The sequence below is a fragment of the Sinohyriopsis cumingii genome, chromosome 10 (genome assembly GCF_028554795.1).
Source record: "Sinohyriopsis cumingii isolate HCF-2022 chromosome 10, ASM2855479v2, whole genome shotgun sequence".
NCBI lineage: Eukaryota > Metazoa > Mollusca > Bivalvia > Unionida > Unionidae > Sinohyriopsis > Sinohyriopsis cumingii.
The window spans coordinates 114,896,623-114,908,709 of record NC_142970.1 but is presented as its reverse complement, the minus strand read 5'-3'; the positions used below and the strand labels follow the sequence as shown (position 1 = coordinate 114,908,709).

At 35.2% G+C, this 12,087-nt stretch overlaps 1 protein-coding gene across 13 annotated transcripts in view; it reads right to left on the bottom strand.

Moving 5' to 3' along the window:
* The window catches only part of LOC149791062 (tensin-3-like), a 522,379-nt gene that overhangs the window by 75,165 nt on the left and 435,127 nt on the right, over positions 1 to 12,087 (bottom strand). For 12 of the 13 annotated variants that reach the window (XM_089972994.1, XM_089972985.1, XM_089972988.1 and 9 more), the window contains one exon: positions 4,808 to 5,112. In XM_089972994.1, coding sequence (XP_089829120.1) covers positions 4,808 to 5,112 — 305 coding nt within the window. The remainder of the gene's footprint in view (positions 1 to 4,807; positions 5,113 to 12,087) is intronic. The other variant, XM_089972986.1, reaches the window with a different exon arrangement.

The following is a 12,087-nucleotide window of genomic DNA, read 5'->3' as shown; positions in this document are numbered from 1 at the left end:
TCAACTCTTAATGTAATGAATCTGCTTAAAAATGAAGAAACGTGTGAAACTTGCACCATCAACATAAAAAGCTACATCCAGTAATACCAATTTGTATCAGATATGCCAGAACTGCCGTCACACTTAAGTGCTTTAGAAGTGACTTTTTTTCACATCCATTTATCTATTTACTAAAAACATTTTATCAACTGCAAATGGTTGAACGATGATAAAGATGCCATTTTCAGTATTCAGTGGTAATATCTCTGCTTTTGTATGTATTTCTGATGCATATAATGTAGTGCCATCGTCATAAAACAAGATTTCTACCAATGTACCAGTAAGCTTTATCTGTATTCAATGAAAATTATCTATCACACACATTTGTTCTCATAGAAACACTGCCACCCACCCACCCCCAAACAAAACTGTTAGAACTTCAATTGTGTAAATGCCAGAGAATTGATTCCTCCTCTGTGAAAATCTTGGTAAAACATTGTCCGAATACCTCTACCTCAAAACTCAAGAAATTCTCTTTGTGAGATTTAATTTCATGGACATTCCATCCCAGTTCTTTAAAATGAAAACAAATGCCAAATGTAACCAGTGTATTCTTGATGGTCAGACAGATGTATGGGCAGACAGGGACAACATTAATTATATACATCTACCACTGCTGAGGTGGGGTAGGAAAAAAAAAACGTTTTCATGGATCATGCATGCCTGATCACAACACCCAAATGAAAACAAAAAAAATAAAAAAACAAGGTGTGAGGGATAGATGCATTGTTGGATATAGGGACACAAAGACATATAGGCAAGGGTAATATTATATGCTTTTACCATTATATGCTTTTACCAAAAATATCATTGTAGGGCAACACCTTTTTTTTAAAATTCCTCAACAAATATTTATGATTTTAGAGCTGTAATATTTCTCTTCTCTAGCTTGCAAAAAAATTATTTTAGTTACACTGTAAATCTATGGCCTACCAAACAAATATATTCCTTAAAATATTTTTGGTTCCTGGTGATTGTTTATGAATACCAATGATCTCATGAAAATTAAACTGAGACACCAATACCAAGATTTTGTGACATAATACTGCAACAATGTCCTTCCAACAAGCAGTCAATTTTATTAATGTTCTGCAGATTTGCAGCCAGCAATGGCATTTTGTATATTTCTCAAAAAAGTCTGCCCTCACTATATTGCCTCCATGAATGAAGTACATTATAAATGTAATTGTAATTACTATCTGGTATATAATGTAATGGGATCCATTACCATACCAGCCTTATAAAAGGGTTGAAATAATAATGAGGGATGTTTAAATGAGTGAGGGAGTCATGTATCACTAAATAAAATAATACTTAAAAATTTATTAAGAATAATTGCAAATTTTATTTTACTGCCAAAAATGGTTTTCATGGACACTTAACCTGACACAAAAAATTAATTATTGGTATGCAGAAATATGCAATTATTATTATTAGGATCAAAATTGACAAAAATAGAAAAAAAGGTTGTAAAAAAAATTCTCATGCCGTGAAGTACAGCATTTCACACATGATAAAACTAGGGTCCAACTGAATAAACTGTCACAAAGAAGGTGACAGGCCTATTATCAAACAATGATATCCTTCATAAATATTTGCTGTAACAAGGGGTGGGGTGGGATTATCAACACACATGGGCTTGGATAACAAACAAAATTAGCTTGCCCTGTCATATTTGAGTTTGTAAAAATTGGGGTGGGTTTCCCACCAAGCATAGGCCTGAATAACTAACACAATTAGCTTGCCCTGACAGATATTTTGATGAATTGGGATGAACTTCTCACCAAGCATGGGCTTATCAATGATGACTACCAAAATTATCTTGTCCTGTCATATAAAAGATGCTCTTTAACAATTCCTGCATTTTACAAAACAAATGCCCTGATATCTGATATTTTGTAATATTCTTTTTTGCAGTATCTAAAATGATGTTCGATGCATCTCAGACTTGATCCAAATTGTACTTTGCCTCTCAGACTTGATCCAAATTCTATCGTGCATCTCAGACTTGATCCAAATTGTATTGTGCATCTCAGACTTGATCCAAATTGTATTGTGCATCTCAGACTTGATCCAAATTCTATCGTGCATCTCAGACTTGATCCAAATTCTATCATGCATCTCAGACTTGATCCAAATTCTATTGTGCATATCAGACTTGATCCAAATTGTATTGTGCATCTCAGACTTAATCCAAATTGTATTGTGCATCTCAGACTTGATCCAAATTCTATCGTGCATCTCAGACTTGATCCAAATTCTATCATGCATCTCAGACTTGATCCAAATTCTATTGTGCATATCAGACTTGATCCAAATTGTATTGTGCATCTCAGACTTAATCCAAATTGTATTGTGCATCTCAGACTTGATCCAAATTCTACTGTGCATCTCAGACTTGATCCAAATTGTATTGTGCCTCTCAGACTTGATCCAAATTCTATCGTGCATCTCAGACTTGATCCAAATTCTATCATGCATCTCAGACTTGATCCAAATTGTATTGTGCATCTCAGACTTGATCCAAATTCTATCGTGCATCTCAGACTTGATCCAAATTCTATCGTGCATCTCAGACTTGATCCAAATTCTATCATGCATCTCAGACTTGATCAAATTGTATTGTGCATCTCAGACTTTATCCAAATTGTATTGTGCATCTCAGACTTGATCCAAATTCTATCATGCATCTCAGACTTTATCCAAATTGTATTGTGCATCTCAGACTTGATCCAAATTCTATCATGCATCTCAGACTTGATCCAAATTGTATTGTGCATCTCAGACTTTATCCAAATTGTATCGTGCATCTCAGACTTGATCCAAATTCTATCATGCATCTCAGACTTGATCCAAATTGTATTGTGCATCTCAGACTTGATCCAAATTCTATCGTGCATCTCAGACTTGATCCAAATTGTATTGTGCATAAGATTAAGATGAAGCTTATCTGATTTTATGTTCAGAAGTAAACTAAATAGAACTCAATCATATTAATAATAACAATAATTAGTGATGATGACGATGACCATGATGATGCAACATTCAAGGGTCAGGCTTTAAGGATGAATGAGTTTTTTTGTTTAAAGTGTTTTCAGGAATTTTACAACAATTCTTTTCCATCAATCATCTCAAGTATTTAATTTTAAGTCAGTTTAGTAATTAATCTATTTTGAATACATGAAGTAGCTTAGTGCCCAAGACTAACTCAGGATATGTTGAATTGCATCATTTAATTTTTATGTGTTCTCACAGTGACCAAATAAAATCCTTTAAAATGTGCAAGGAGCATCTCAAACTTGAACTGACAGCATGTTTAATACTTATCAAAGTGCACCATATAAAATACAGTCTGTGTATATGGCAGAAAGATTAAGTTGACAACTTTTGGTCTAAATGCTTAAAAATAAATAGTATAGATATCATATTTCAAACAACTTAAAAATTTTAATTTTTAAAAATGCTATTTTAGTCAAATGGTCTGCTAAAAACATGCAAATAGGGAGCTTATCTAGAACTCTTGAGATGACAATCAGGCTTTCCTGATCATGACAAGAATGTACTATTTTGGAGTTATTTCCCTTAGACCATTCATTGCATACAACCATTATTTCTCATAATAGCATGGATTGGAGATGAAATTGTGGGGAAAAAAATGAACTATATTCCATTAACTAACATTTCAATACAACAGAGCTACTTTAGTTAATATTTAAAAAAAACATAAATGAAATAAAATATGGAAATTTATCCTAAAATGGAATCCGGGAAACCAATAAAACAACACATGCTAAATGTAGTCAAAGTAAAAACAATCAATTTGACCAAATACATGCTTGATCAAGCTTCCATTTAATCAATGTTCAATAGTGTTAATTTCTTATTATGCAATGCATAACTGTTACAGTTTTGATTAACAAAATTCAAAGGGGATTTTAAAAGTTTAAAATAATTTAGTCTGTGGTTATGCTACCAATTAAAAAAATGAAGCAGAGGACAAAATTTACAGGATTAAATAATATTTAAAAAATGCAATATGATTTCTAAAATGCAAAATAGCACCACCTGAGTTTTCATTCATATATGATGATACATAAGTGTTGTCTCATCATGAGGAAATTTGGTAAAAGTGAAAAAATATTTAGATTTTTGAAGCATTTTGAGTATTTTCTCACAAATATAACTGTTAACAGGTAATTTTCGTGAATTTAAAGACGAGCTACTTTAAAATTTTTGTTTTTAATTTATGAGAACTCAGGTTGATTCAAACATTAAACAACCCCAGTATTTGTTTGTCTTCTTTAGGTTTTTAAAATTTTTAAACAAAGAAGCAAAATTCCATGCAACCATATGCCAAAACATTGGATGGAAAGTAAATAAGAATTTTTTCTTCGAAAATAAATATGTGTATATTAAAAGCAAGTTGTTCGTCTCAAACATTTTCGGAACAAAAGAGAGAATTTGACAGTTTTTAAAACCATGCTTTTCTTAATAAAAGTTCATCAATTAGCTCTGAAAATATTTTTTAAGACTATATTACAAATACTGGTTGTCTGATGTTTATCCTAGATTTGGACTCATTCACTAGTTATCTGGGTCAAATATTTCACAACAGTTATTTCCCTTCCACTGCATTCTCCTAGATCATGCTGAATACAAAATATCAAACTGACCCAAATTTTACCAATATTATAAAAATAATGACTCCAAATCTAATATCCAAATTAGCAACCAAAATAAAATATACTAGGGTAGGGATCATGCTTACATTATCCCACACGGGTGACATGCTTCTGGGAGGCTGCACAATGTAACCACTCTCTTGTTCATTACTCACGCTGCTCATTTGCTGCTGCTTCTGGTACTGTTGCTCACTTTTAACTTCATACGTTCGAGTTTCCATTTTTTGCCTTACTTCAGACTTTTTGAACTGTTCTGATTGTTGCCATGGTGATGAAGCCATGATGGATACAGAGGCTGCTTGTAATGATTTTTCAAGTTCATCAAGTTTGCTTTCAGTGTCTTGCTTATCCGTATCGCTTTTAACACTTTTCATGGTTCCTGTGTTGGAGCCTGTAGAAGAAAATGTTCATTTTTTAAATAAAAATTTTTCTTTTTATTCTTATGTAGTAAAACAATGACAACTTGGACATGAATCACCTGAATAAATCTGGGATCATTCAAATGATTCACTCAGTCCAAGTTTAACTGATTCTCACATATGTAGAAACTGAATACTTGAAAATGCTGAAAGCCTGACTCAACATTTAGTCCCACAACACTTTGACTTTTCAAAGTACTAAAAAAAGATGCCGTTTTCCATGTACAAGTGTATGTGTTTTGGATTTTTCTTGTAGTTTTAACAATTTTTCAGTTAATTCTCTATGATGTCCACAATGTGGCAGTTTACAGTAATGTCTAGCACTGGGGCATCATGCCAAAGACATGAAGCATCATGTTCCACCCAGTCACATTATCCTGACACCAGGCCGACCAGTCCTTACACTAACCTCTTAATGCTGAGTGCCAAGTGTTAGTACCAATTTTATAAGTCTCTGGAATGACTTGGCCGGGTTTCGAACCTGCTGCATCCAAGGCGGACGATCCAACCATGTAGGCCACCAGAGTGCCCCATGTATGAGCTTGGGTTTCTGCTGCATAACTACATAATTCTATAAAATATTGTGAAACCTGCCTGAAAGGCTATCTAAATATTGAAGCCACCCATCTACAATGGAGATTTTTTTTAAAAAATTATTTATAAAAATGTCCTCCTGTCAGAAATTACCTGGGCAACACTGATTATTTCTTGCTGTGATTTTCCCTAGTTTTATATTGGCCATCATGTATTATAGCCCATCATATCCTGAAAAATGGCACTATACCCCAAACTAACAACAAGAACTTAGTTTTAATCCATTTTGCCCCTTTACTGCATATAAAGGTCACACATAACAAGGGGCCCCAAGTGGCCGAGTGGTCTAAAGCGCTCTCCGTTACAGATCACTGCCATCTCACCTCTGTCTGTATGGGTTCGAGTCTCGGATTTGGCTAATGTGGGTATGTGAGAAAGCTTGCCAGTAGCTTCTCATGGGTGGGTGGTTCTTTCCAGGGTTTTCCCGGGTTCTTCCTCCACCATAAGTCTATGAGTTCAATAATAGACTACTGTATCAGAAATGAATATTGTGAGTTCATTGTCAAACTGTAGTATCACAAATCAGTACTGGGAGTTCACATTGCTGTTTCACATATTAATACTGGGAGTTCAGTCCCACTGCTGTATCACAATTCAATACTGGGAATTCACAATTTTTGGGGGGTACCACCTCTTTAAATTTTGTTGTTGTTACATATCAAAAGCTGTAATGACCTTAACAGCAATAATCCTTCCATCTTTCCTCTGGAGTACCTTTCCCATCCTGTAAGTTCAAGAATCCATCAAATGGTCATATTTTTTAACAGACCCATGACAACTAATATCCAGGTTGTTAAAAAAATCAATTCACAGTAATAGCAAACTTGAAGAAAATGTTTAGTTTCACCCTTAAACTCTTCTATCTAGCTAGAAACACATTTTGAGACTTGATCTGAGTTAATTGATACAAAGTAAATTTGTGTCAAGAAAGGTCAATACCTGTGTGTCAAACTCTGAATCAAAGCATTCCTGAAAAAAATTGAATGAAATCCTTTAACAAACTGCCCTCAGAAAGCTGCTGCTATATCTTGCTTCCTAATAATGTTGGATTAACAATAAATGTGTCTGTATGAAAACAAAAAGTACCATAAATTCCCACTGACAATACCAACTGCAAACTGCATTATGTGCAGGCAGATCTGGGTCAGTGTAGTTTGTTAGGGGTTATCAGCAGAACAGTTAACAAAGACTCTGATGTGCCAATACACTACATGATGGAAGATCAAGGTCAATGTTGTTTTTGAAGTTAGACTTGCTTTATAAGAGATTATATATCACATCTGTGAGATCTGTTTAACATAGAGGAGCCCTGTCATTAAGGTAACGCTTTTTTTTGGTCCCCTGACCATCTTCTAACACCAATTTTCAATGTAAAATATAAATGTTGACCAAATGAAAGCCTCTGATTGATGGCATGCTCATGCCATTCCTGGTTTATTTTTTTCATCTGACACAACTAGTTTCCTAATGCTGCGTTGACTCCTCTCTCTCTCTTATTAAATTCCAGATTCAATCAATATTCAAATAAAATAAATCAGCCAATGCTTCTTCTGGAAACTTACCAGCTTGAAAAATAAATTGTAAAGTTTTGTAGCAATGAACTTACATCAATGATTTCCCAAGTTTTGGTCGGAGTTGCTTGTTTTGTGTCTGACATCACAAAAACGTATTGGAACATGTCTTTGTGACCAGGAATAGGATATCCCACTACTGAGCTCTTGTACATGTGATGCGTATTTTCACCGACTGTTCCATAATATTGATTCATTGCTTATCTTTGCTGACAAAGAATTCCAATTTTGAAATTGTAAAATAGCAATGGTGATCAGAAAAATCATTCCGATACAGAATGTGAAATGTCCAGACATAATCTTCCATAACTCTTCCCTTATGTCATGGTAGCCCAGCCAGACATCCTGACATAATCTGGACCAGGCTTATAAGCAAGTACATACAGCAGATCACTGAACTGTTTCTCCTCTATCAGGCCTTAAAAATATTTATAAGTAATATTACATCTACACAGCTACATGTTCACAGGGGCTTAAAAATGGAATGCTGTCTAACATAACATTACTGGAAAGGTGTAATATTTATAACAAAAATAACTCCTGAGGTAGAACTGGCTTGAAAACAGAATCTTACAGGACATTAATGATTCACTACAAATGTTTGGCAGGGCACAGCTGCATGTACTCAAGTTTTCATATAAGTAGGCATTGTTGTTAAAAGATCAGGGGGCCAAAGCTAGGTGTACTCAAGTTATCAAGTGAATTCCAGGAAACGATCATCAGCACATAGCTAGGTGTACTCAAGTTATCAAACGAATTCCAGGAAACGATCATCAGCACATAGCTAGGTGTACTCAAGTTATCAAACAAATTCCAGGAAACGATCATCAGCACATAGCTAGGTGTACTCAACTCTCATGCAAGTGCATAATGTAGTCGAAGATTACAAAGAAAGCATCCTCTGTGATCATGTCTTGTTGATAAACCCTGCTGGCACATCCTATGCGTCAAAGCTTTACCAATGACCATGACAATTTTTTTCCCTCTTTCACAATTTGCAGTAAACCAAATTGAATCAACCCTTTTGTGAAATTTCAGGAATATTCTTTAAGAAAATTTGATAATAACTAACTTTATATGATGCTTAAACCAAATGTGCTAATAGAACATAGTGACCAACATGCAATGATGAATAAGAGCAATGGCCTGCCACACCTATGTTCACCAAAAAAAGGGAAATAAACTGGCTCATTTTGCAAATGAGCCAACTCTTATCACAAATTTAATTTGAAATGAACCAACTCTTATCACAAATTTAATTTGAAATGAACCAACTCTTATCATAAATTTAATTTGAAATGAACCAACTCTTATCGTAAATTTAATTTGAAATAAACCAACTCTTATCGTAAATTTAATTTGAAATGAACCAACTCTTATCGTAAATTTAATCTGAAATGAACCAACTCTTATCGCAAATTTAATCTGAAATGAACCAACTCTTATTGCAAATTTAATCTGAAATGGACCAACACTTATCGTAAATTTAATTTGAAATGAACCATCTCTTATCTCAATTTAATTTGAAATGGGCAATTGAGATCTATGCCATTCATGGTACACAAGATTGCAAGCAATCAATACAGACCCTGATCTACCTGCAAGTGATGTGATGACAGATCTGGACTTGTCATGTTTGCATTTAAGTTAGAATTGAGCAAGAGTATATTGGGTGTAATTATTTAACAGTTGCACAGTAACCGTAATAGAATAATTTAAAATTATATGGTATTTTTCCAATGGTAAACCCATGTGGCCAGCCTTTTATATTTGTTCGAAAATTTGGAAATGAAGGAAATGAATTTATCATCAAGCATGGACTTGCCACAGCATGGATATATTATCAGCACGAACTTATGATCAGAATGGACTTGTTATCAGCATGAACTTGAAATCAAGCATGAACTTGTTATCAAGCATGGACTTATTATCTGCATGGAAATGTCATCAAGGATGGACTTATTATCTGCATGGACTTATTATCAGCATGGAAATGTCATCAAGCATGGACTTATTATCTGCATGGACTTATCAAACATAAAAGTAAATCTGCCACGGTATAAAAGCCGATGCCAACTAATTTTTGGTCAACAAAATACAGGTTTCTTTATTGTAACACTTTATCACTGTTAAATATAGTGGAAAATGTAACTGTCTGCAGCACTAGATCACAATATGGGATGTCAAGATGTCACAATGTCTGTGGCACAATGGCACAGGAAGGGAGTGTCAAGATATCACAATGAATGTGGCCCCAAGTCAAAGGAAGAGAGTGTCAAGATATCATAATGGCTGGTACTAAGTCACAGGAAGAGAGTGTCAAGAGATCATAATGTTTGTGGCATAAAATCACAGGATAAGAACATCAAGATATCACAATGATTGTGGAATAAAATCACAGGAAGGGAGTGTGAAGATATCATAGTGTGTAGCACAAAGTCACAGGAAGGAGTGTGAAGATATCATAGTGTATGTGGCACAAAGTCACAGGAAGGGAGTGTGAAGATATCATAGTGTGTGGCACAAAGTCACAGGAAGGGAGTGTGAAGATATCATAGTGTATGTGGCACAAAGTCAAAGGAAGGGAGTGTGAAGATATCACAGTGTATGTGGTACAAAGTCAAAGGAAGGGAGTGTGAAGATATCACAGCGTATGTGGCACTAAGCTACAGGAAGGGAGTGTGAAGATAGCACAGTGTATGTGGCACTAAGTCACAAGAAGGGAGTGTGAAGATATCACACTGTATGTGGCACAAACTCACAGGAAGGGAGTGTGAAGATATCACAGTGTATGTGGCACTAAGTCACAGGAAGGGAGTGTGAAGATATCACAGTGTATGTGGCACAAAGTCACAGGAAGGGAGTGTGAAGATATCACAGTGTATGTGGCACTAATTCACAGGAAGGGAATGTGAAGATATCACAGTGTATGTGGCACTTAGTTACTGATACAGAGTGTCAACATGCCCACAATATCAAGTCTTTCAGTCAACCATCACAGTGATATTATCCTATTTAGGAAAAATTAGATTTCATAAGAAGTCCTTTGGTTAAATGCCATGTCAATATGACATTTCATTCTGGAGTAGTAGAAATAACAAGATTTTCAAGAAGACCTCTACGTGACAGCCATATTGGATATCAGATCAGCATAATGTTCATGTAAGACCAAGTGGATATCATAAGAAGTCTTTTCATGAAAACCCAGACCTGCTAACCTCAACATGACATTCTCAGTATGGCAGTCAATTTTTTTCTACAAGTCTGGTCAGCTTTCAATAAGGTGTAACAAAGTACAATGTACTGCTATTGTCAAACTGGAAAACACATTTTCAAGACCAAAAGTGTGATTGAAGACTGATGTACAATCAATGAACATCATATTCAACTCAGAAGTTTGTAAAGTTTACTTTAACCTTAATTCATTCGGCCCCAGAGGTTTTTTGTCATTTTTGCCTGAAATGTGCATAGGAAAGACATGGGGGGGGGGCTATTTCTGAATACATCGTAATACATCTGCTTTCAACAGATTTTCCATGAGAATAATGCCTAGCTGTATTAGAAACATAATTTTCCATTGGTTATTTTGCTTGCGCATGAGCAGAAGGATAAAAGTTGGATTTTTTAAATATGTTTTTTTTTGTTTTTGCTTAATGGACCCATCATTTTTGTATGGAGACTGCTCTTTATTCCAAATGCACACCTTATCCTAGTTTTTGTCTGTGTGCAGTTAAGACTGGTCTGCCTTAGATCTGAGGCCAAAAGGTCTCAAATCTGAACACAAAATTGCATTCTGACCACGAGCAAATTTTGGGTGGAAAAAAAAAAGTTTTAAAAAAATGATGTTTTTCCCTCTGTATTTTGTAGTGCAACTAGAACTTCCAGATTATTTGGTATCATGTTAGAGCTATATCTGTCTGCTTCATTGTAATACCACCCATGTTAGTGTCTCTTAAATGACCTTGATGCTGCAGAGCTCGGAAATAGGGTACAGCCTCATCACGCCTACAGACGGGATTGGGGCCGAATTGGTTAATTACCTCCAGTACAGTTTCAACTTATGCAATCTTCTTTTTTTTTTAAACAAAGCAATGGTGACGGCAATCATCTTTCCCACCATGTGACTACCTCGCACAAAAAAAAGATGTCCACTAAACATATTTGCTGGCCTTCTTGTGCCCCCCCCCCAACAACTACTGCAAAATATGTGAAGCTAAAAGTGTCTTAGGTACTACCGTAAAGTTAGTCTCATTCTCTGACAAATTCCATGGAATCTAATATAAAACCTGGACCTGAATCAAACACAGACACATAGGACCAATTCCATGGAATCTAATATAAAACCTGGACCTGAATCAAACACAGACACATAGGACCAATTCCATGGAATCTAATATAAAACCTGGACCTGAATCAAACACAGACACATAGGACCAATTCCATGGAATCTAATATAAAACCTGGACCTGAATCAAACACAGGCACATAGGACCAATTCCATGGAATCTAATATAAAACCTGGACCTGAATCAAACAGACACACAGGACCAATTCCATGGAATCTAATATAAAACCTGGACCTGAATCAAACACAGACACACAGGACCAATTCCATGGAATCTAATATAAAACCTGGACCTGAATCAAACAGACACACAGGACCAATTCCATGGAATCTAATATAAAACCTGGACCTGAATCAAATACAGGCACATAGGACCAATTCCATGGAATCTAATATAAAACCTGGACCTGAATCAAACAGACACACAGGACCAATTC